Source organism: Artibeus jamaicensis, unplaced genomic scaffold, assembly GCF_021234435.1.
Source record: "Artibeus jamaicensis isolate MK-2021 breed Jamaican fruit bat unplaced genomic scaffold, CSHL_Jam_final scaffold_833, whole genome shotgun sequence".
Classification (NCBI taxonomy): Eukaryota; Metazoa; Chordata; class Mammalia; order Chiroptera; family Phyllostomidae; genus Artibeus; species Artibeus jamaicensis.
In genome coordinates, this window is record NW_026522056.1 from 6722836 (window position 1) to 6748352 (window position 25517).

General features: G+C 40.1%; 1 protein-coding gene across 2 annotated transcripts in view; it reads left to right on the top strand.

Moving 5' to 3' along the window:
* ZMAT4 (zinc finger matrin-type 4) overlaps positions 1 to 20505 on the top strand; it is a 338086-nt gene extending 317581 nt beyond the window's left edge. For both annotated transcript variants that reach the window (XM_037142512.2, XM_037142513.2), the window contains exon 7: positions 18486 to 20505. In XM_037142512.2, the coding sequence (XP_036998407.2) occupies positions 18486 to 18501 (16 nt within the window). In that variant the 3' untranslated portion in view covers positions 18502 to 20505. The remainder of the gene's footprint in view (positions 1 to 18485) is intronic.
* The last annotated feature ends 5012 nt before the right edge of the window (positions 20506 to 25517 follow it).

Below are 25517 nucleotides of genomic sequence, written 5' to 3' on the forward strand. Positions count from 1 at the left end.
AGTGACTCTAAGTCCAAATAAGATCACATTCTGAGGTTCTGGAGGTTAGAATTTTAACAAAATTCTACAAATTTCAACAAATTCTGGGGGTTCGTTAGCATTGGGTGAGACATAATTTAATGCATAATACGAATCACTAGTTATCTATTGTTGCTTAACAAATTACATTTTGTTTAGTGGTTCAAAACACCAGCATTTATTATCTTACAGTTACTGTGGGCTGAGGATCCAGGCATGACTTAACTGTGATCTTTGCCTCTGGGTTTCTCCTAAGGTTTCAATCAAGGCTACCCTACGGGCGAATCTGCTTCCAATTTCACTCAGATCATTCTTGATAGTATCTGGTTCCTTGTGAGTTTGACATCAGGGCCTCTGTTCCTCCTGAACTACTGGCTAGAGGCATTTCTGGGCACGGGCAGCCCACAGCAACTGGAGCAAGCAAGCCACAGGCTAAGAGACAGTGTGGGAACAAGATGAACACCATGGCCTTTTTCTTAATCTTGAAATAAAACTACCCATATTGTATTTGTTAGAAACAAGTCACCAGATTCAGCATCCAGTCAAGAGAAGGACACCCCACCAGGGCGTGGATACCAGGATGCAGGGACATCACTTTGAAAGCTGCTCACAAGGTCTGCCCTCTGAATCATCCTTCCTTGTTCAGGAGAGCTAGCCCAGTTACACCCGATAACCGGCTTCCTGCCGGTAGAATTTCTGGGTCCACTGGGCTCTTCATTTGGTGCTAGCTCTGCTCCTTTCGGTCTAAAATGACACTGTTTCTGCTGACGCCATTTTCTCAAAAATGTTAGAACTTTTGTCAATTTTACTGGCATTTACTGCACTAGAAAAAAGTCACACTCATAAATTTCTTATTCTAGCTTTGGGTCCAGCAGAGAAGGCTGAGAAATAATGCCCTTAAATTTCCTGGAAGCCCTATTATTCCATTGAGGGACACCCTTAATCTCTTCAAAGGCTCCTGTGTGGGACCCAGTAGCAGTCTGATTCTTTGACCTTTTTAAAGTCTATACCAAGCATGGTGCAGTCTTAGCTTTATCTGTAGACCACATTTTCCTAATAGCACTTGGGAGCTATGTCTTGACTTCAGCATCCTTTGCTGTCCAGAGAGACTGAGGATTTTTTAAATCAGCAAGTTTTGGTTTCTTTTTGTTTGACAGTTCTTCCTACAATTTATTACTCTTGCAGTTTACTCTAAACATCAAGAAAAAACCAAAATGGCACTTTACACACAACTTGACAATCTCCTCAGCTCGATCACCAAATTCGTTAGTGTTGGTCAAGACCAAGTTGTAAATTGCAATTAGCCCCTCCCCTACATAAATGCAAATCTTCCCTGTGGCTTCCCCCTGCTCCTGTCTTCCCTTCCACACTGGCTTCATTGCCCTTCACAGTTCCCGACTACTTAGGCCAAGGTTTTTAGCATCCCCTGTCTGACAAACATCTTACTTCCAATAGTGTAAGTACATTAGAGTCAAGTCCTTGGACACTTCAGAAGTCTGCGGTGATAGAGATCTATCATGTAAACAAACCAATGATAATGTAGCCAGCCAATATATTATTCCCACCACATTATGTCAATTAAAATGTATAATATAGTCTTTAAGAATTAATGAAGTCATTATTATATAGAGTTATTGTGATGATTTACATTTAAATAGCTTTGCCACTCATTTTACCATTTACAAAGGGTTTCATCAGCAGATGAAATGCAGCAGATATCTTATCCTCAAACTGGGGACTAGGGACTGGGGCTCAGAGAGGTAAAGTCACCTGATATTAATTGCATGGCTTGGATTGTGTCCACTGGCACAGGATCCCAGACTCCCCACAATGTACTTCACTCTGTATCACTGATGTCCTGCTGGGACAGTGTGGGGGGCGTAGTTATTTAAAGTGGGCCATCACCGTCGATTTTCACTAGGAGGATTCCTAAATGTGACTGAATTGTCTCCACATCATTGACTTTCTCTACCACAGACACTGCAGACTGTTGCTCTTTGCAGTATGCACCTTGGTTTGTTGGGGTTTGGACCTGGATATTTTGAAGGTGTTGCACCACCACCTCCCAGAAATTCTCCTTGAGGACATGCTGACTCTTCTAATATTTCCTTGACCGAATGCCACATTTTATGACACAAAGTTTGGCTCTGTTTGAAAAATGCACTGGTAGATGTCAGGAGTGGATTCAGGCATCTGCTGAAAGGTCTGGCTGTGTTTGTAGTTGGTGCTAGTTAGCGAATGAACTCTGAGCCTGGAGGGGAAAAGAAAAGCACAAGAAAATTTCTATACAGTCTTCTCTATCAGTGGGTTTTCCATTTTGGAGTTTGTAATAATTAAGATGGGACTGACAGAAAGAAGCTGAACTTGGAATTGAATAACTTAAAGGATTGCATCTATCTCTGTTCCAGTGACCTTTACCCAGCCACAGGGTTCCAGCATGACAGAGGCAAAGGGCCCTAGAGAATAACTGGGTCTTGGTCTATTTCTTCATAGAACAGATGAGGAAATGAAGTGACACTTACAATATAGCCAATTAGTGGTAAACGAGGCCCAGATCACAATTTAATGCTCTTTCTGAGTTTACTTACTCCATCACACAGTGTTCTGAGGTTTATTATTCCCTTTGATAATAATATAAAAATTGTCAAATAATTTGTTATAAAAATTGCATTATCATGTTACTTCTATTTTTACCACTAGCAGGCCAGCCAAGGCACCAGACATAATTGACTTTGCCTAAATTAGGGACAAGGTAGCAGCATAAATAACCCTAATAATGATACAAGACAACATTTATTTATTGTTTCATGTGTACGAGGTACATAATACTTTCATGTATTAACTCGTTTAATTTTATAGCCATCTTTTGAAATCCATGCTATTGTTATATCGTCCCATCTTATGGATCAGGAAACTGAGGCAGTGAGTTCCAGATCTGGGCTTTGAGGTCCAGCACCTGATGGTGCAGCTCGCTCTCTGACCCTGCTGAACTGCTTCTGCCACATGCTCCACTGCAGAGCAGCTCCTGGTCTAGCTCCTTGAGACTGATCAGTGCCTGCCCCACAGAGAAGTAGGCTTGGGCTCTGGCCACTCAAACACAGAAGCAGAATTGGATAGGTTTGCTACTGCAGTAATGCAGTTTGGTTTTGCACTAACTGCCTAGAGTTACCAAAGATTTTAAAAGGTAGGGCACAGTCCTCCACAAGACTACCCTCCTTCAGACACCAGCGGCTGCAAGCTTTTGGGATTCCAGGCTAGCCGCTCTTCTGACTCAGTGGCTACAAATCCCAGGTTTCCCACTGCCTCCTCAGGTTCAACGGTCTACTGTAAGGCATCACAAAACTCAGGATAGTGCTAGACTTGGGATTATAGGTTCATTATAGAAGGTAGAAATCAGGACCAGGCAAAACGCTTAGGGTAAGGCCTGGGAGGATCCAAAATGCAGGTTCTGTGCCCTCTTCCTGTGGAATCAGGAGGCGCCACTCATCCCTCAGGCACACGAATGTATTCACCCGGCAGGAAACCCCTCTGAGCTCCAGTGCCCAGAGTTCTGTTGGAGTTTTATTACTTAGTCTTGAGCAACGGAGTCACTGGCACGTGCCTGGTCTCAGTCTCCAGCCTCCTCGTCTTCAGAGAGGTTGAGCTGGTATCATTTGGCTAAAGTCTCAGCCCTCTGACTACAAGGCTGGTGTTTCCTACATGGCCAGTCCCATCCTGAAATTATCCAAGGACTCACTGTGAGTTACCTCATTAACACAAACTATCAGAGCCCACCCTGAATAACAAAGATGCTCCAATCAATTGGGACATTCCAAGGGTTTCAGACAAAGACTCCAAGAACCTGGGACAAAAACCAGATAAAGTCTTTATTATGTAACAGCTTTGTCAGAAATTTTTCTTTCAAGTGATGAAGAACAAGGATAAGGTAATAAGAATCTCTAAATTTTCAGTGGTTACTTGGCACATTCATGTACATGACCTCATTTAATGCTCAGGAAGAAGATAGAAGATATTGTTGATGTCTTTGTTTTACACATGGATAAATCGAGACTAAATAAAGTTAGGAATATTGTATATGAATATCGAACTAGTAACAATTAGTGCTGGAGTTTAAAACCAAGTTTTCTAACCTGATATCATGAGCCCTTTGGATCTACTAGAAGAATCGTAGAAGATAATAATAGAGATAGAGCTACTTTAAATACTCGGTTGTTTTTCTCCTCTGATAATGTAGGCCAAGAATGGACTTGCCTGGGATAGGACAGGAAATGAGGACTTGCGAGTATCTGGGAGTGAGGCTTCTTCCCCACGTGGCAGTAGATTTTCTCTCTAGCTTTCTTTATGTACTTACATGCACCTGGGGAAGGTTATGCATTGATTCTGTGTCAGGCCTCATCCAAGAATTGAACACACAGACAAAGACACAGTCCCAGGCTTTTGTGAAGGGGAGACAGATGGCACACAAAAGATGGCAGTAGGATGTGGTTAGAGAAACGACAGAGGGAAGCACTTAGGAGGGGCACTTAACTAGGACAGGAGGAGAAGAGGGAGTCAGAGGAAAGATTTCCTGCAGGAGATAATGTAAGAGTGAGGCTCCGAAACAAACGGGGCTCCAGTTCTATAGGTGAATGGAACGAGGTGCTGCACTCTTTTACCTGTCCGGATACTGGTGCCCCTTGCTGTTTGCACCTGCCTCGGCTATTGCTAGAAACCCAAGGTAGGAGGAATGGAATCCCCCAGACAAGGGGGCTCAGGTGTGAGGGTGCAGGCCTTGGGAAGGCTGAGGGATATGGATGTGTCAGGGGCTTCAGCGATTTTCTCGTCTGTAAAATGAGGACTTTGGACTCCACTATGATCCCTGGTGTCCCTCTGCCTCTAACATTTCATTATTTTGTAACTTCATGAAAAATGGTTTGCAAAGTAAATGAATAGTATAAGCAAGGTTATAAAGAGAATGTTTGCCTTCTTAACGGAACAAATTGTTTTGAAGCACATCAGGGGCATTAATTTGCATATAAACAATGCAAGTTCTATATGAAGCAGAGCAGGTTTGTTTTCTTAGGTGTTTTGGTAAGTGAATTGCAAATTGTTTTTGTAAATTACTCTGTATATTAGGAAGTGATAGAACTGCATTAATTTTATACATTCTATATTTTGAATATTCATAACTTCTTGAGTGTTTACAATATTTGACTATTCTCTGAATTTTCTTAAATTATTTCTTCATTCTGTGGCCATAACAGACAGGATTTTTTTCCCAAGAAAGACTTGGATAAATTCATCTTGGGTTACCCAGATGTCAGAGATGTAGGCAGAATATCCCACTTCCAGTCATCTTGGTTTGGTGTAGGATAACGAAATGTGTAATAGTCTGTTTAAACCTGAAATCCTGCCTATGTTTGTAACTCCCAGTTCTTGTGGTCTGTCTTCACCTTTATCCCCTTAACTTTGCTTTTTCCTCCCCTTATCAATCAGACTACATAGACTTCCACTAATAATTAACATTTTGCAAGTATTTTGTTTATTTAGACAATGATTGGACATTTGTATATCATACAGAGACTGTACCACGCACAGAACAAAGCCGTCTTTCTGGTTCTACTCTCTCCACATCTCATCTCCTGCTCCCACGTTCTCTTTCTCTTCATTCTTCTCCACCACCATTCTTCTCCCAATTCCCCTGACATTCACCCTTCTCAGAAGCAAAACATATCCACACCTTGTCTTAAGCATAACAATTTATTGCTCATTTCCTGTAGCCTGGACATGTTCTTGGGGCTTTGTTTTCTACTTCCAAGTGGCTGCTCAAAAACATTCCAAATACATTTTGTTAGGCCAAGGATACATTCAGGAAAGGATATCATAAGGAAGCATGCTTTAATTAAGAGTGATGTATAAAGCTGGTCAAGTAGAGGCTTGGGCAGTAAGTTCCTGGGCAGAAGAAGGAGCCTGTGCAAACCACAGGAGCACATGGGAGTGTTGCAGAACCCCACCTATACTGTTATGGGAAAGCTGTGATGTTCAATTGCCCACTGCCAAGAAGCATAACTCCCAATGCAAGAGTTTGGTGAACAAAGGAAAGGGGTTGTTTATAGGTTATACAGATTCAGAATAATGGAAGATTTCTGCCATTAAGTCCTATTCCCTTTAAAACATCCCAAAACACATAGTTTTGCCCCCCCCAAAAAAAAAAACCTAGGCCAGTTTCAGAATACTCTAGCCAGAGGTGCCGTCTTTCAGAAAAGCAGAAATCTGCAGCACAGCATTCCTGGTGGCAGTTCTGCATTCCAGGCGTCTCCCGCTAATCTGTGGTTGGTTGGGTAGGTCCCTGCACAGCTCCGTTCCCTCTGTCACTGTCTTCTCCAGGCAGGTTTCCCAGCAAGTCTCCTTTCTTGCTCCAGCTCTTAATTCAAAACCTCATGGCATTTCCTTACTACTCCAAACTGCATGGCACCTCCTTACACAGCAGACTTTGTGGCCAAATTCCCTCCTTCACGGCTTCTTCCTCATGGCTGCCACTTACTACTGACCTAGGGCATCACTTTTGTACTTTTTCAAGCCACACAGCTGCTACTTCCTCCTCTCTCTCAGTCTGCCCTTATTTTAAATGCTGACCTGAAGCTAGACCCAGTTATGTAACCTCATAACTGGCCCCTCCTACAATGTACCACTTTTGCCAGTTCCTCCATATTTTTTACCTTCTTTCAGGTGCCATCTTTAGCCAGGGCAAGAGTTCCCCATGACACAGGAGCCTCCAGCTCCTGCCTCTCATGCAGCTTCTGCGTAAGTTCCCCCAGCTGCATCATGAGCTACTATATAGACATTTCACCAGGGCAGCAGCACAGCTATCAACGAGCTATCAACTTGCCATTGTTATAAAAACAAGTATCTAAACTGCCCTATCACCCCTTTCCCCCATCTCCCTACCATGGGCTGTGGGGAATATTTTGAAGACCCCACTTTGCAGCTCATTTCAAGAGCATGGTAAAACCTCAAGTAACTCTCCATGATGGGAGTTTAGAATGATTTATGGGAGCAGGGGGTATATGACTGACAAAAAGTGGCAGCTGGAGGGGAAGGCAGTGTGGTCACATTATAGATGGCTTTGTTCTATTTTCTGCAGTAGGTGATGGGACCCTAGAAAAGCACTGCAACACCAAAGGATAAAGCCGCAGAGCCGGCTGCAAAGATGCCATATAGACACTAGTGCAATGGCAAGGGCCTGGAATAAAGCAGGGACGGGGTGGGGGGGCAGAGGAAACGACATATTTCAGAGTAAAATAGGAAGCCAGTAAATCTGTGGTTGATGAGGAAGAAACAAAACAAGCGTAGGAAAATACTGAATTTCTGCCTTAAATTCTTATTTGCCGGGAAAAAGAATAAAAACAGGGAAATGTTTAATTTTGGAAATTTAATTTAATTTGGTCCTTGGATGTCATTCATGGCCTGTCTCAGACAGTAGGTTGAATAAGTTAAAAGGTATAAGTGTTCAGCAACATGCTTGATGAGAATGTCTGACGTAACTCCTCATCTAATAAGTTCTGGCCATGTCATTGAGTGTATGGTCCATGATTTCATTTTCCATGCCACCGTAAACTTGTTCCCTGGCTATCGGAACCTGGGCTTGGTAATGGCTGAGGATGTTCTGTTTTGTTTTCCAACTGGGGTATCACACAGTTTAAATTTAGCATGGGACAAATGAATCAGTAAATGTTTCTGGAGTTACGACCTTCAGAAATACTTGGTCAGAATGCTTTTCCTACACTTTTATAATATTTCAAGAAGACTGCATACCTTTCTGGTCATTTTAACTTAATATATACCACAGGTGTTTCAGGAACTTAATTTATCGTTGGGTTTACTCAGATTTTTTTTCTTTTTAGAAAGAATTTTTTTCAATTACAGTTGACATTTAATATTATTTTATATTAGTTTCATGTGTACAGCATAGTGGTCAGACATTCCATAATTTACACAGTGATCCCCCAATGAGTCTAGTACCCATTGACACCATACACAGTTATTACAGTATTAGTGACTCTGTTCCCTATGCTGCACTGTACCTCCCCGTGACTCTTTTGTAACTACCAATTTGTACTTTTTAATCTCTTCACAGCTTTCTCATGTCTGGTCATTTGTAATGGTGAGAACAGTTTAATTTTAGTATTTCAAGCTCCCTTCCAGGTATTAAGAAGTTTTTACCAATCTACGTAAGCTAGTTGAGAGCAATCCCACCTCACTGCCACCCTCTGAACCCTTCCGGTCAGAATGGGGAAAGAAGTGACTAAGAAAAAGAGAAGCATCTTTTATTTAACTGGTCCTGGAAATGTGAATCTCATTTGACGTGGGGCCTTAAGAATGCAAGACCTGCCCTGCAGGGCCATCAGGTCCCTCTGTGTGGCAGGAACAAGTGCTGGCTGGCGCCCACAGAAGTTAGGTGTGTGGAAACTTCTCACAGTTCACAGACATGGACACTTCTTTTGGAAGGTGGAGGTATCCATTCCTAATTATGCTAAGATTTTTCTTACTGCCTTACCAGACCCCAAGAAAAAGCCCTCATGATCTTTCATTATTTTTTAAGTGAAACAGAGGCTATGTTATCCTCATTGTTATGATGATATATCTCAAAAATAATGTGAACTCTGTAAGTGTGAGTGGTATGTATACAATGCAATGGAAACTGTCTCTTTAACCCAAATCAAATTCAAGTCTCCCTGAGAACAAAGACCGTTCTTCACCATACATGGAAACTGTATAATGAATTCTTTTTTCCCTATGCCTTTCTTCAGTTTTCTATTTAAAGAAATTTCTGAAAACACATGCATTATGCAGCTTATCTCTCAGATGAAAAATAATTTTCTCCTGGGGTTAAATGGCTGTGTATTTATTAATAGCAATAAAATTTTCCATGTTCTTCTGCATCAGATAGGATGCAAACTACAATATAAAGGAGGCTTTATAGTAATAATAATAGCAACAGATGAATAATTATAAAAGCTATATGGAATTTAGAGGCATTTTAATTTGTCATTACTTCCTTGCGTTCAGAAAGCATCTGAATAATTATTTTGACTATAAAAAAGGAAGAGTATGATACTCTTTCTCATTATGAGATGAAGTTCTTTTTTTTTTTTTTTTTTTTTTTTTTTTTTTTTTTTTTAACTCTTATTTATTTATTTATTTTTTTTTTTTTTTTTTAAATAATTTTATTTGGTTACTTTTCAAGTACATTTTTTTTTCCCTTTTCCCCCCCCGCCCGGTCTCCCCCCTCCCTCCCATTCCCCCCCCAAGTCCTCATCTCTGTGTCATTCATACTTGTTCCTCAAAATCCCTCCCCCTTTTTCCCCCTTAAGTTCCCTTCCCTCTCCCCTCTGGTCGCTGCCCACTTGTTCTCTATTTCAGCGTCTTTATTTTTATTCTATTTGCTTATTTGTTTTATTCTTTAGCTTCCTGTCAAAGGTGAGATCATATGGTATTTGTCCTTCAATGCCTGGCCTATTTCACTCAGCATAATGCTTTCCAGTTCCATCCATGTTGTTGCAAAAGGTAGTAGCTCCTTCTTTCTCTCTGCTGCATAAAATTCCATGGTGTATATGTACCACAATTTTTGGATCCATTCATTTACTGATGGGCACCTAGGTTGCTTCCAACTCTTGGCTATTGTAAATTGTGCTGCTATGAACATTGTGGTGCATAGGTTCTTTGAAATTGATGTTTTAGGATTCTTGGGGTATAATCCTAGCAGTGGAATTGCTGGGTCAAAAGGCAGGTCAATTTTTATTTTTCTGAGAAAATTCCATACTGTTTTCCATAATGGTTGTACCAGTCTACAATCCCACCAACAGTGAACTAAGGTCCCCTTTTCCCCACACCCTCTCCAACATTTGTTGTTTGTTGCTTTGTCTATTATAGCCATCCTGACTGGTGTAAAGTGGTATCTCATTGTGGTTTTAATTTGCATCTCTCTGATAGCTAACGATATTGAGCATCTCTTCATGTGTCTCTGGATGTTCTGTATGTCCTCTTTAGAGAAGTGTCTGTTCAAGTCCTTTTCCCATTTTTTAATTGGGTTCGATGTCTTCCTAGAGTGGGGTCCTGTAAGTTCTTTGTATATTTTGGAGATTAAACCTTTGTCTGAGGTATCATTGGCAAATATGTTTTCCCATACAGTTGGTTGTCTTTTTAATTTAATACTGTTTTCTTTAGCCATGCAGAAGCTTTTTATTTTGATAAGATCCCATTTGTTTATTCTTTCCTTTATATTCCTTGCTCTAGGGCACATATCTGTAAAAATGTTGCTGCGTGGAATATCTGAGATTTTCTTGCCAATGTTCTCCTCTAGGATTTTAATGGTGTCATGGCTTATATTTAAGTCTTTTATCCACCTTGAATTTATTTTGGTGTATGGTGTAAGTTTGTGCTCAAGTTTCATTTTTTTGCACGTAGCTGTCCAGTTCTCCCAACACCATTTGCTGAAGAGGCTATCTTTACTCCATTTGATGTTACTGCCCCCTTTGTCGAATATTAATTGACTGTAGAGGGTTGGGTTGATTTCTGGGCTCTCTGTTCTGTTCCATTGGTCTATGTGCCTGTTTTTATGCCAGTACCAGGCTGTTTTGATTACAGTGGCTTTGTAATACAGTTTGATATCAGGTATTGTGATCCCTCCTACTTTGTTCTTCTTTCTCAAAAGAGCAGCTGCTATTCGGGCTCGTTTATGATTCCATATAAATTTTTGAAGTGTTTGTTCTATGTCTGTGAAATACGACATTGGTACTTTAATAGGTATAGCATTGAATGTGTATATTGCTTTGGGTAGTATGGACATTTTGATGATGTTAATTCTTCCAATCCATGAACACGGTATATGTTTCCATTTGTTTGTGTCTTCCTTGATTTCTTTCTTCAGTGCTGTGTAGTTTTCTGCATACAGGTCTTTTACCTCTTTGGTTAGGTTTATTCCCAGATATTTTATTTTTCTTTTTGCTATATCGAATGGGATTTTTTCCTTGATTTCTGCTTCTGCTGATTCATTGTTTGTATACAAAAATGCCTTTGATTTCTGGATATTGACTTTGTATCCTGCTGTTTTGCCAAATTCATTAATTAGTTTGAGCAGTTTTTGGGTAGAGTCTATTGGATTTTCCATGTACACTATCATGTCATCTGCAAACAGTGACAATTTTGTTTCTTCCTTTCCTATTTGGATGCCTTTTATTTCCTTTTCCTGCCTGATCGCTGTGGCCAAAACTTCTAATACTATATTGAATAGGAGTGGTGAAAGTGGACATCCTTGTCTTGTTCCTGATCTTAGTGGAAAAGCTTTTAGTTTTTGTCCATTGAGTATGATATTGGCTGTAGGTTTCTCATAAATGGCCTTTATTATATTGAGGAATGTTCCCTCTATTCCCATTTTGCTGAGTGTTTTTATCATAAATGGGTGTTGTACCTTATCGAAAGCTTTTTCTGCGTCTATTGATATGATCATGTGGTTTTTGTCTTTGCTTTTGTTTATGTGATGAATTACATTTACTGTTTTGCGAATGTTGAACCATCCTTGCATCCCTGGGATGAAACCCACTTGGTCATGGTGTATTATCTTTTGGATATATTGTTGGATGCGATTTGCTAATATTTTGTTGAGGATTTTAGCATCTATGTTCATCAGCGATATTGGCCTGAAGTTTTCTTTCTTTGTTGTATCTCTATCTGGTTTTGGAATTAGGATGATGCTGGCTTCATAAAAGGAGTTAGGGAGTTTTCCATCCTTTTGTATTTTTTGGAATAGTCTGTGAAGAATGGGGGTTAGCTCTTCCTTAAATGCTTTGTAGAATTCTCCTGTGAATCCATCTGGTCCAGGGCTTTTGTGTGATGGGAGTTTTTTGATTACTGCTTCAATTTCTTTTGCTGTTATTGGTCTATTCAGGTGTTCTACTTCTTTTTCATTGAGTTTTGGGAGATTATATTTTTCTAGAAATGTGTCCATTTCCCCTAGGTTCTCAAATTTCTTGGCATACAGTTCTTCATAGTAATTTCTTACAATCCTCTCTATTTCTGTGGTGTCAGTTGTAATCTCTCCTCTTTCATTTCTGATTGTGTTTATTTGTGTCCGTTCCCTTCTTTTCTTGATGAGCCTACTTAAAGGCTTGTCTATTTTGTTTATTTTTTCAAAGAACCAACTCCTGGATTCATTGATCTTTAGAATTGTACTTTTAGTCTCTATGTCATTTAGTTCTGCTCTGATCTTAGTTATTTCCTTCCTTCTACTTGCTTTGGGCTGTTTTTGTTGTTGTTCCTCGAGTTCTTGTAGGCGTAGAGTAAGTTCATTTGTTTGAAATGTTTCTGTTTTCTTTAGGTAGGTCTGTATTGCTATAAACTTCCCTCTCAGGACTGCCTTGGCTGTATCCCATAAGTTTTGGGTTGTTGTGTGATCATTTTCATTTGTTTCCAGAAACTTTTTGATTTCTTCCCTAATTTCATTCTTGACCCATTCATTGTTTAATAGCATACTGTTCAGTCTCCATGATTTTGGGTGTTTTGGGTTTTTTCCTTTGGGGTTGGTTTCCAGTTTCAGTCCCTTATGGTCAGAGAAAATGCTTGGTATGATTTCAATATTCTTGAATTTGTTGAGGCTTGTTTTGTGCCCTATCATGTGATCTATCTTTGAGAATGTACCATGTGCATTTGAAAAGAATGTGTATTTAGCTTCTTTGGGGTGAAGAGCTCTGTATATATCCGTTAGGTCCATTTCATCAAGGGTGTTGTTTAATGCCACAATGTCTTTGTTGATATTTTGTTTGGAAGATCTGTCCATTTTTGATAGTGGGGTGTTAAAATCCCCCACTATAATTGTGTTGCTGTCTATATCTTTCTTGAATTCCTCTAAGATTTTCTTTATATATTTTGGTGCTCCTATGTTGGGTGCGTATATATTTATGATGTTAATGTCTTCTTGGTGGATTCTTCCCTTGAGTATTATGAAGTGACCTTCTGGGTCACTCTTTATGGCTCTTTTTTTGAAGTCTATTTTGTCTGATATGAGAATTGCTACCCCAGCTTTTTTTCTTGTCCATTTGCTTGGAAAATTTGTTTCCAGCCTTTGATTTTTAGTCTGTGATGGTCTTTTGTCCTGAGGTGGGTCTCTTGTAGGCAGCATATGTGTGGGTCATATTTTCTTATCCATGACGCTATTCTGTGTCTTTTGATTGGAGCATTTAATCCATTTACATTTAAGGATATTATTGATAGGTACTTATTCATTGCCATTTTTGTACCTGTGTTCCTCTCTGTCTGTCTCTTTTCCTTCCTTTCCTTAAAGCAGACCTTTTAGTATTTCTTGTAGAGCTGGCTTGGTGGCAGCAAATTCTTTTAGACTTCTTTTGTCTTGGAAGCTCTTTATTTGGCCTTCTATCTTGATTGAGAGCCTTGCTGGGTAAAGTAGCCTTGGTTGTAGGCCTCTGTTTCTCATTACTTGGAATATTTCTTGCCAATCTCTTCTTGCTTGGAGTGTTTCCATTGAGAAGTCAGTGGCTAACCTTATTGGGACGCCCTTGTATGTTATTTCTTTTTTCTCCCTTGCTGCCTTTAAGATTCTCTCTTTGTCTTGGAAGTTTGCCATTTTAATGATGATGTGTCTTGAAGTGGGCCTCTTTGGGTTCCTCTTGAATGGGACTCTGTGAGATTCCTGGATTTGTGTGACTTTTTCTTTTGTCAAATTAGGGAAATTTTCTCTCTTTACTCTTTCAAATATGTTTTCTATCCCTTGTTCTTCTTCTTCTCCTTCTGGTATTCCTATTATTCGGATATTATTACGTTTCATATTGTCTTGCATTTCTCTTAATCTCTCTTCATTCTTTCTGAGCCTCTTTTCCCTTTCCTGTTCTTTCTGTGAGATGCTTTCTACTTTGTCCTCCAATTCACTAATCCGATCTTCTGTTTCATCCACCCTATTTTTAATGCTTTCCACCGTGCTTTTTAATTCAGAAATTGTATTCTTCATTTCCTCTTGGCCCTTGCTAATAATTTCCATTTCCTTTTTCATGTTGATATAGTTCACAGTGAGATCATTGTAACTTCCCTGTAGTTTCTGGTAGCTGATTGTGAGCTCTTTGAACTTCCTGATCACCAGTGCTTTGAATTCAGTATCTGATAGTTGACTTGCCTCTGTTTCATCTAGCATTCTTTCTGAGGATTCCTCCTTTCCTTTCATTTGGGGATTGTTTCTTTGTCTTCCCATTGTTTGTGAGACTCTTCTTGTTAGCCTCAGCTTCTTAGATTAATCTGTTTTGACACCCTGGGTTTATGGTATGAACTTTTGTGGTGGAATGCCTGTGACTTTCAATGGTGCAGCCTCTTTTGGTTATCCTGTTGTTCTCTGTTTCCACCTACTCAAATATGCAGCAACTTGTGGCTTCTCTCCTACAACAATGTGCAATTTGTCTCTCTGGCTCTACTATTGGGAGGCCTCTTCTATGGGTCCAGCTCTGGTCTTTTTATATTTTCAAGTTGATTGTGACTCTTGTGGGTAAAAGAAATGGTAAGGAAAGAAATAAAAGGAAGAAAGAAAAAAATGGTAGGAGAATGTAAGAAAGAGCAATAAGTTTAGAAAGAAAAGAAAAAGAAATAAAACAGGAAATCCGGGAAAAGAGGACAAAAGTATGGAAAGAAGAAACAGTAATAAAGTTTAAAAGAAATAACAGATTACTTTAAAAAAGCAAAAAGATAAAGAAAAGGAATGGAGAGGGGAGAAAGGTAAATAAAAAAAAGAAAGAATAAAAATAAAATAAAGAAAGAAAAAAAAAAACCCCAAAAAACGCACCAAAATAATCTCTCAAAAAAAAACCCTCAGAAAAAGGAATGTCACTTGTTGGCTTCAAACTAGCCAAACCGGTTTTTCTGGTTGTAGCTGGCTGAGGGTTGATTGTTGTGGTTTTTTTTTTTTTTTTTTCAGCCAGCCCCTCTCAGGATCCAGACACTTGGCGCCTCTCCCCCAGCTCCCTACAATGGGGAGCTAGGACTTTCTCGCAGCGCTCCCTTCCCAGGGGTTACTGCCATAGTCTGGTTTGCTGTGTTTGCAGGCACCTGCACCAGCCTAGTTGCCTGGTTCCCTCGGGATTGAGCACAGGCCTGCCCCCGTTCAGTTGGGAGGCCGCAGACCCTCTGCCCAATCCTGGGCTCGCTGCCAAGCTGGGTGTGAAGCAGAGCAGGCTCCCGAGTCTACCGGATTCAGAGCCCCAGACTGCACCTCTGAGTTCTCCTGGGCTGGCAACCACAGAGTCTTTGGTTGGGGCCCTTTGTCCTCCGCACCCTCTCTGTAAACTCTATCAAACAAGTCTCTCCTGGCCCCCCACCTTGCTTGGCCGGAAAGGGAGGGGGTTGAGGGTCTCAGCTCTTTTCCCAGGACCCCTCAGCGTCCCGGGCTTCCAGATAGTCTGAGGGGGGGTGGACTGGAAGCCGGGAGCCGATCTGAGGACTGGGCGCAGACCTAGAAACTCTGTGTGCTAATCATGGCACGCTGCATGGTGTGTATCCCTTCTGTTCCTGTGTTTGTCTGGGTCCCCTGGCCAACCTCTGGCAAAAAACCAAAACAAACAAACAAACAAACAAAAAAAAAAACCAAAAAGACCCCTAGGGATGTAGCAGCACCACGCCGGGTGCTGGTCCCAGAACTGTGTGCAGGCTGAAATCTCCTCTGCTCCCCCCTCGTTGGGTCTCTTGGCCGGTCTGGGCCCAAAAATCCTAGGGAGGGAGCTTTCTGGGCGCTGAACGTTGGCTTAGGCGTCCTCAGGGACTTGCCCAGACAAACTGCGTGTGGAGCGACTAGATCCCCAACTTGCGCGCAGGCTGAAGTTTCTTCCACACCTCTTTGCCTGGGCCACTCAGCCTGCCCGGCAGAAAAATCCGAGGGAGGGAGCCGTCCGGGCGCTGAACGCTGTCCCAGGCGCCTTTAGGCACTCTCCCAGACACAGTTCCCACCAGGCGCTGAACCTCCGAGCTATGCACAGACTGAAATCACCTCTGCTCCCCTCTGGTTGGGCCACTTGGCAGGTCCCCAGCCCAAAAATCCTAGGGAGGGAGCTTTCCGGGGGCTGAATGTTGGCCTAGGTGCCCTTAGGCATCCGCCCAGACACCCTGCGTGTGGAGCTACTAGATCCCCAACTTGCGCGCAGGCTGAAATTTCTTCCACACCTCTTTGCCTGGGCCACTCGGCCTGCCCGGCAGAAGAATCCCAGGGAGGGGAGCAGTCCGGGCGCTGAAGGCTGCCCCAGGAGCCGTTTGGCTCTGGCCACAGGGCGCCGGCTCCCCTACCCTGCACCGGCTGTTTCTCCCTGCTCCGTCCCAGAGACTACTGTACCGCTGCTGTCTCCCTACCGTCTGGTTCCTCCGTGACCGATGAGGTTTCTCGTCTCTTATTTTCATATATGCTTGGCAACTGCTGGCTTGCTGGCCTCACCTCCTCAGATCGGACAGGTTTCTGTCTCTTTTGTATTAAGAACTGGTATCTACTCCGTCCTAGTCCACCGCCATCTTGAAACCCCTCTGAAGTTCTTAATATACCACTTTTACTCTAAGTTAAAAAAATCACAACTCTCTTCTGGTTAGCTCTAATGATGTAATCATTACTGAAGACCCGCTCTCTGCGGATGTGCTTGTTCCTCTCACTGTTACACAGGGATGTTGCAATTCGAACTCACTTAAATTTGAAAAGTGTTCATCTTTGCAGCTTAGAAAAATGAAGTCATATTTGTTGGTTTAGTAAGAACTTTTGACCTTTATGTTATATAAATTCATGAAGATAGCAATGACTGTAGAATTTCCTTAGGTCTGACCAAATGGTAGCAGAAACTGAATATGAGATTCTAAAATAGTATTTTTCTTTTTATAACTGTTTAAAAGTAGCTATCATTACTAGGGTCATTGCAAGGCAAAATTTCAAAGCTATTTTTACAAAAAAAAATAGCATGTGGTCTCCATTTTCTTTTGGTCTGAATTATACCCGCAATATCCAAATTCTTATTTGAATTTTAAGAATATTTTATTTTTAAGATTTATTTTATTAAGCATTTTTGGGGAGATAAAATAAAATTTCAAGGTAGGCTGTGTGATTCTAGGTGAGTGATAGATTTTCCTTTTGTAGCTTGTGAATTTTCATTTATCAGATTTTTTATTAAGATATTAGGTCTTAGTGGTGGGGGACAGGGAATTCTATACAAAGATTCTAACTTGCTCTGACACCTTTGCCACACTCCCTCCTAGAATATAACTTTAGTGTTAGTTGTCAGCAATTAGAAAATACTGTTTTAGCAGTCTTTATTTCTCTTTTAAATCTTCATCTGAGGATATTTTTGAGAGAGAGAGAGAGGAAGGGAGGGAGGGAGTGAAGCAGGAAGGAAGAGAGAGAGCAACAAAGAGAGATCAATCGGCCTTCTTGTCCGCTCCCTGACCAGGGATAGAACTCACGACCTGTGTATGTGCCCTGACTGAGAATTGAACCTGTGACCTTTTGGTCTATGAGATGATGCTCCAACTAATTGAGCCAGACTGGCAAGGGCTGTTTTGGCAGTCTTGATGCAGCCAGAGGACATCTTCAATAGCATGAGAGATATCCCCTGCACGTAATGTCAACAAGCTCTTTTGCCTTCTGAATTTGATCTTTCTCAGGGTTCAACCTTTACCCCTTAATAGGCATACAACCTTGTGCCATTAACATAGCCAGTTTAAGCCTCAATATTCTCACTTTAAAAATGGGGAGAAATAACATTCATATTAAAGATGGTTGTGGGGGTTAAATTATCATGTAAAATAAACTGTGAAATTCTTGACATATAGTAGGCATGCAATAAATGGTAGTATCTGGTTACCATAAAGAAAAACAAAACTAAAAAACCTTTAAAAATTAATTAAGTATTTAAAAAACTGTACTTGAAAAATAACTAAATAAAATTTTTAAAAAACTTTAAAAATTAAATAACTATTTGATTTAAATCAATACTTTTGGGGAGCAAAACCAGAAACAATTTTTTCTATTTAACTACAGAGAAAATTCTGGATGAATACACCATGAGGTTTATAATAATTTGAAATCTAAATGCTATAATGTTCTCCGCTCCCAACAAGAGGTTTCTACAAGTAATTTTACCTGAAATTTAAAGACAGGTATATGAAATATGCCACAAATAAAAATTCATTTATTATTTTCATTTTAAGGATTTTCAGAATGAATTTAATATCTGGACTGATCATGTAAAGATATATATATTTTTTTCTATAGACATACATGGAGATGACATTGGTAATAATTGAGTTATATAAATTAAAGTATTTGAATTTAAAAGCTCTATCATGTAAATTTAGCTTTATTTTAATTTGATGGATACAGTGTTGTGGGGGTGGGGGGAAGGGTGAGAGAGAGATTGGAATATGTAATTATGAAAGAGGGTGAGACTGTCTTCCCTTCTGTCTTATAGCCTGAAGAATAAATAGTGAAAGCATCAATCAAGAAATGAGAAAAATATCAGGATTTCTCTACCATGGAGAATTGCTTATCAACCACCAGAGGATTCTTTCTTGAACAATGAACATTTCTTACGAGGATTCACAAATTAACATATGACTAATCTTAGTTTTGGGGAGTAAATGAGCTTTCTTTTTTTTTTAATTTTGTGGTAAGTTGTGATGTGTGGATGGATTTTTAAATTCTTTCCTGATAATATATTCAGCTCATGTTAAATTACAACCCTATAAAAACAGTGGGAGCATCGTTTAAACTTAAAGACAGTGGAAAGATCTTTATCTCCAAATTATTCTAGACTCCTTTAACATATAAAATTATTCTATTAAATCCTCGATGATTGAGATGTAAGCCACCTCTACCAAGAAACAAACATTATTTTTTCATCATGTTGAACATGACAATGGCAACATGCACTGAACCAGAAAGAATCACTATTAGTAGAAGATAAGTAATGAATGCAAATTCTGGTCCTTCTCGTTTTGCCTTCAAAAATGTGAGCCAGGTTTGCCATCTGAATAATGAGAAGGAAGCTGGTAAATAAAGGAAGAATCCCCATCTCTGTTTTCTGATCCTTCAAAGAACAGTTTCTCAAGGTTAAGCCAAGTCCTCTTTGCAAGCTGCCAAAATAATAGCTTAGGAAAAAAATTAGTTTGCCTGCATGATGATCCTCTTAGGCAAAAAAGTCTTCACAGCAGTTGACCTTGATGAAATGTTTTCCCAAAGGCTTCCAAAAGAAGAATTATAAATCCCGGAATGAGAGAGAAGTAAATGAATATTTCTTATGAAGTTGGCCTGACTTGTGAGCTTTAATGTGGGGTACTGATGATATGGAAAAAAGTAAATTCTGAAGAATGACAACCTTGGGTATGATGAGGTCCCCTATTCCTCTGTTTCTCACTGATGCCCTCTTTCTGAGCCAAGATTCAATCACTTTGGAAAAAGCATCAGTGGCCAATATGGCCAACTGGAACACTTACTCTCTGGTGGGGAATGTCTCTAAGAATAAATCATAAAGCTCTTTCTCTAGGTTTAATTATTCTCCACCGGGGCTGGATGTGGTGTCCTGCAGGCTGGCTGCAAAGCCAGGCATTTAGCTTCTATTCATGATGCTTCTCAGTGCTCTCTGGCTGGGGTTACCCTTTGTTCATTGTGACCACAAGCAACTGATCTCTGGATGTCAGCGTTTCTGGTTGCCTATTGTTTTTCTACAGAGAGCTGAGGTGGTTATATCTCAGTGAGCAATAAATGAAATGACTTAGAAATGCACAGCATTGTTATTAAGGTCTCTAAAATTTGGCTCCATCCCTGGAGGCGGGCCCACTCAGGAGGGACCAGGGTGGCCAGTTTCCATGCCTGCAGAAGAAACAGCCACACCAGCCACAGCTGTCCTGTTGGAAAGAAGGAAGGTTTCGATGGGAAGCAACCTATTTTGCTGTTTTGGAAAGCACACAAAAGAGCTACCAACCTCCAATGATGACTTTAGTTCAAATGTGTAAAATATGGCTTTATTTGTCAATTCTGCTGTAAAATAAGCACTGTCCATGTTTAAAAAAAAAGTCTTTGTTTTCCTTTGTGTTCAGTGTGTGAGCTCATGCCCTCAGGTGTTTTTGTTTTTGTGTTTTTAATAATCTAATATAGTGTAGATGAGCCTATGAACAGAGATCTCTTTTCTTTTACAGAGAGGCTCTGCCAACATCTATAGATAAGCTTCCAGATATAATAATCTGATTATTTTAGAATTCTTCATTGAAGCACCATTGCTTGCTGGCAAGCTGTCCAGTGAAAGTGAATGAATACCCTGCCAAAGACTTTATTTTCAAATCTCTTTACATATTTCGCCCATGGAGATAAGGGAAATTATCATTCCAGGGAACCATGGAGGTGATGTGTATGTTCAGCTTTAAACAAAAAGAACCTATGGATATACTTATATTTTGGGAAGTCTTAAATGGAAACATTCCTGCTTGGATAGCTAATTGTTTGTTGTCATTTTGTGGGAGGGTGGGGGTGGGGGTGGGGTATGTTTAATTAGGTCACATCTCACATTCTAGTTTCATTATGAATGAATTGGGATGAGATGCAAGGTAAATATTTTCAAAGAGGCAAATTAATTCTGGCTGAGAGAAAAGACCCTTGCAGATTTGAGCTTTGCAGAGCTAATCTGACAGGCCCACCTGACTACAGTAGAGATTTCTAGAGAAATGTGGGTAATCCTTAATTTAGGCAAACTAGGGGAGAACGCTACCTATCAGAACAAGGCTATCCAAATTATCTATACTTAAAGCACTTTCACAGTTCCAGAGTATGTGTAGGAATGTCAATGAAACTAGCCAACTACTGCCCATTTGAAGTTTTGCTCCAATGGGGAGAAATGATTCAGAATTAACATAGCACTCAAGCCTAATGGTGTCCTTCTATTAGAGTAAAATTTTTGTATTTAAAGGGATACTTGCTAAGTGGTTGAAATAGTCTGCCTTTTTTCAGAGATAAAATGCTCCTACAGTCCTGGTTATGCAATTTACTTATTTTCCAAAGAGTGTTTCTTCCTTAAATGCAGAGGTGAGAGCTTCAGGCTAGCACTTGTGCCAATGGCCACAAATGCCATGGCTGTGAAACCCAAATTAATGAGCTTTCATTATATATGGTCTTCATAGCCAAGTGCACTAATAAATATGATCATAAAGCAATCTGCTAAGTGGAGAGGACTACAGTGATCCCTCTTGCTGATAAAAGTGGTAATAAAACTCATCTGCAATTGCTTGCCTACAAAGACCAACAGAATTTGTTTTTCATCTGCCTCTCAGATGACATATAAATATAAATAGGAACTGCAAGAGTCTTTAGAACTTTCTATTGAAGTGAGTTTTTTAGACCAATCAGACCAAGAAAAGAAAAATATGAAATGTTTTGATGAAAAATGCTAATATTCCCATGGGGAAATTTGAGCCCTGGGGGCTGGGCAGGGTCGGATGGAGGCACACCTTTTCTGAAGCTGATCTTTACGTGAGGTATTTTTGACAGGCCACTGTGAGCATGGCATGTTAGAACTCCAACAGAAAAATAACCTTTCTAAACTGTCAGGTAATAAAATTACTACCCTATCTACATTCCACCCAAGATAAATACGCATTGCTCGTTTGACCAGCTTGTACAAGGAATTGATTGTTGTTCTTTTGTGACCAGAATGAGAAGGGTTTGATCAACACATTGTTGTGCCAACAGATCTTTTCTTTTTCTGCTTCTTACATAATATATTCATGCTGAAGTCATGCTAAACTACCTCATAGGTTTGTGGTGTGGATGAGCTAATTAATAAATGTCAAGTGCTTAAAAATATAAATCTCCATATAAGTGCTGCCTTTGTTTTCTAGTTGAAGACCTTCATGTCAAGTTAGCTAACTGGATACTTCATTGAAATAGCCATGCTGATAAATTTGGCTTTATGTTTAATATGCAAATATCTTAATATGAAATTAAATCCTGAATATCCCAGCATGGACTGAGAGCATCAAACTCAAGTCAGGCAAGTGTAGCACCTAGGAAAGAAAAAAGCACTTAGAAGCAACACCGGAATATTTTCTTAAGCAGGTGTTAAAGCAGGCATCCCCCAAGGTGTGTCTGTGGAGGGGTCAACACTGGTTTTAAAGAGTAAGAGTGATTTATTTTGCGTTATAATAGTTAGAATGCCAAAATTTGGTAGTAATTGATATTTAAAACTTAATTGATGTTTAGAAATCATGTAACCCTCAATTCCCTCATATGTGGAGTGAAAGATAAAGACAGTTGTCATAGCTAGTTCATGTATACCTGAATACCTTCAAAGGGAGTTGTTCAGATGAACCTCTGCCTTGATTTGTGTCTTTCTAGAACAATGCTGAACACTGTTTTTCTTTTTTAAGATATTGTTTAAAGAGAGAGGAATGAATAACTAGCAGTTCTGAGTAAGGGCGTGTGAAGGCTATGGCAACTAGCTAAAAAAGAATTTTCCTGCTGCCATTTACTTCCCTGCCACTTCCCCCATATGATCAATTACTTTTTAGTCACTATTCTGAGCTACAGGCTCTTTTGCTAATTTTAAATGCCTCAAGTTAATTAGCAATTTATTCTGACCTTTAGAATCCATATTCTATAATCTTCAAATTATATGTGTGAAAGAAAAAAATCTAATTTTACCTGTCCCCTCACCTCCAACCATCATTAGCAGGTTACAGTGAAACTTGTTGTACCACCTCCACTGTGGTTGGTTGAAGTCTAGGCTCAGGTTCGCTCATTCCATAGGTGGTCACTAGCATCCGCAAAGGCTGCTTTAACTTCAGACGGTTCGAGTAACAAATAATGTAGTATATTTGGCTTCTAAAGGTACGCACTCTTAGAGAAAAAGAAAAGTGAAATTGCTATACACCATACTGAATCCTCGTCTTTCATTCTCGCTATTTGGAGAACTCTCAGCACATTTTCTTCTTGAATTGTTGCTCCTCAAATAATTAAAAGTTCTGACTGTAAGACCACAAATGATGAGCAAGAGGTTTCCTTGGGGTGGCCAGCTCAGTGACCATTTGTTCTATTTTCAAATCAATTTCTTATTGCACATGCTCATATTTCTTGAGACTGTCTTCACAGCTGGTGGGGTGTTATCAGTGTGCATAACAACATCGGTGCTCATGCTTCTGTTGCTGAGAGTCCAAAGACTTGCCGTGTTGGATCAACCCCATGTCCCATCAGTCTGCTACTCTTGGCAGTAAATAGTCTTCAAGAAGCTCAGGATGAGAGGATGTGATTAGCCTCCCTAATTTTGGTTTCAGGGAAATTGTGAATGCTGTGTATGTGTAAGCCAGGCAGCAGGGATGTTTTTCTATTTTGTCAAAAATATGATCTCTTTGGCTGAGCTTGAGAATAATGGAATAAAGGGAGGTCTTCTTGCAAGAAGGTCATCACAGCCACTCTTCTAGACAGTGCGGTCAGAGCATCATGGAGATGTGCCCTGCGGAGAGAGGGCAACCCCTGCCCTCGAGATGTCTACAGTGGGCTTTAGAAGCATTAATATTACAACTGGTTTAAGTTTTCCTCCACCCCTTATTCTGCATTAATTCTTCTTGCCACTTGCCAGGTTTATTTTGAGAACTATATACCCAGAAGTTTAAAGTGGCTCGTCCTTTTTCTCCACCACTCCCCTTCCTTCATTGTAGCATGCTGCCATTCCAAAAGTGGTTAATAACAAAAAAATACAGTCAATATATGGAAATATTTGCCATTTTGGAGACATTTTTAAAAAGCCAGCAAGCTTTTACTTTTGACTAAATGTGTTTTTAAAGCCTCCATCTTTATTATCCTCTTTTCACCACTTAATTTAAGACCAATTACAAGCCCATCTCCTACCTCATTATATGAGCTACTGTTTTTCAGTGTCCTTTAGGTGTAGGGAGTTTAATTGTGATGAAAGCTAATCATATACCCTTTGCAAGCTACCCAGGGGGGTATGTAATAAAGTGTGTGTTCCCCCTGGGTGACTCCATCAGCCATGTACTTCTTTGAAAGTGTTGAGGTGTAAATAAACTAAATATTTGAGAGGTTTTTTTTTTTTCAGTCACCCCCTGGTTCAGAAATTGCCCATATCAGATGAATGGTGAGCCTCTCTCTGGGTGACCTTGGACTCAGTCCTTACACACTTGTGTATAATAACACATCTTAGGGTTAATGTAGAGCCTTACCTCTGTAGCTGTTGAGTGCAAGGCAGAGTACAGTTTCTACTTTTAGGGGGTGTCTGGTATCATCTGACTTATTGCTGGGGTTTGCAGAGAACAAATCATTTTAAATGATCTTTGTTATGCAATTTTTTTCTGAGAATAGATATGGGTACCCTGGAAAAGGATAAACAAAAACCCAAACCTATTTATCATTTTTTTTTGCAAATTCTGGTAAGCCAGTTTATAACAAACACTATAAAGGGGTTGCAGTTATGTTTAGCATATTTGCATCATTAACTTAGTAATTATTAGAGGCTAGTGTAGCTCAGTGGATTGAGCACAGGCCTGCAAATCAAGCGTCACTGGTTTGATTTCCAGTCAGGGCACATGCCTGGGTGGCAGAAGAGGCACAGTGAATTTAGGAGTCCCATCTGACATGCACAAGAGGCAACCACACATTGATATTTCTCTCCCTCTACTTCTCCCTCCCTGTCTCCCTCTCTAAAAATAAATAAATAAAATGTTAAAAATAGTAATTAATTGATTGACTATAAAGTCCCAGGATAGTGCATGCTATAGAGGAAATAGTAAAGGAGTTTTAAAAACCCTGGATCTCAAACATGGTTCTGTCATTTATTTGCCCTGTGATCTCGGACAAGTTATATATGCTTTTGAACTTCAGTTTTTTGTTATTTAAACTGGGCTAATGATACCTTTCTTATAGAGTTGTACAAATTAAACAAATTAACTTCATGCATTTCTTATTCTCTCTTTTCTACCATCCGGTTAGCTAATAATCATTCAATGTAAAACAGAACCATTCAATCTGAGACCTGGAGGAAACTGTAAGAATATCTTGCCCATCTCTCCCACTGCAGTCACTCTGGCTTTTAAAACTATGTGATGAAATAGAAACTTACCTGGAAAAGGGTCCCTGCCAGCAGAGCTTCCCAGAAGAGCAGAGCCCAGAGTGTCCCAGCAGCCCCTTTATCGGTCTCAGCCTCGATTCTGTGGCACTCCCCCACCTCCACTCTAGGCTCAAGCATGTCTGCTAGTTCGCCCACCCCCAGGCATCTCTGCCCCATAGCTCAGTCAGCCTGCTGGGCTTTTACTCAGTACAAAGACCCACAGTCACAGCCATCGAGGAGAGCTGGAGGTCAGTTTTGCTCTAACGGGGCGGGATATGACAGGGGTCTCCTCGACATGTTTCCAACAAACAGAGCGGAGTTCAGCATATGTTTTTATCTAGTAGTTGTATATAGTGTCCATGCGTGTATGCATATAAATATGAATCTATTACA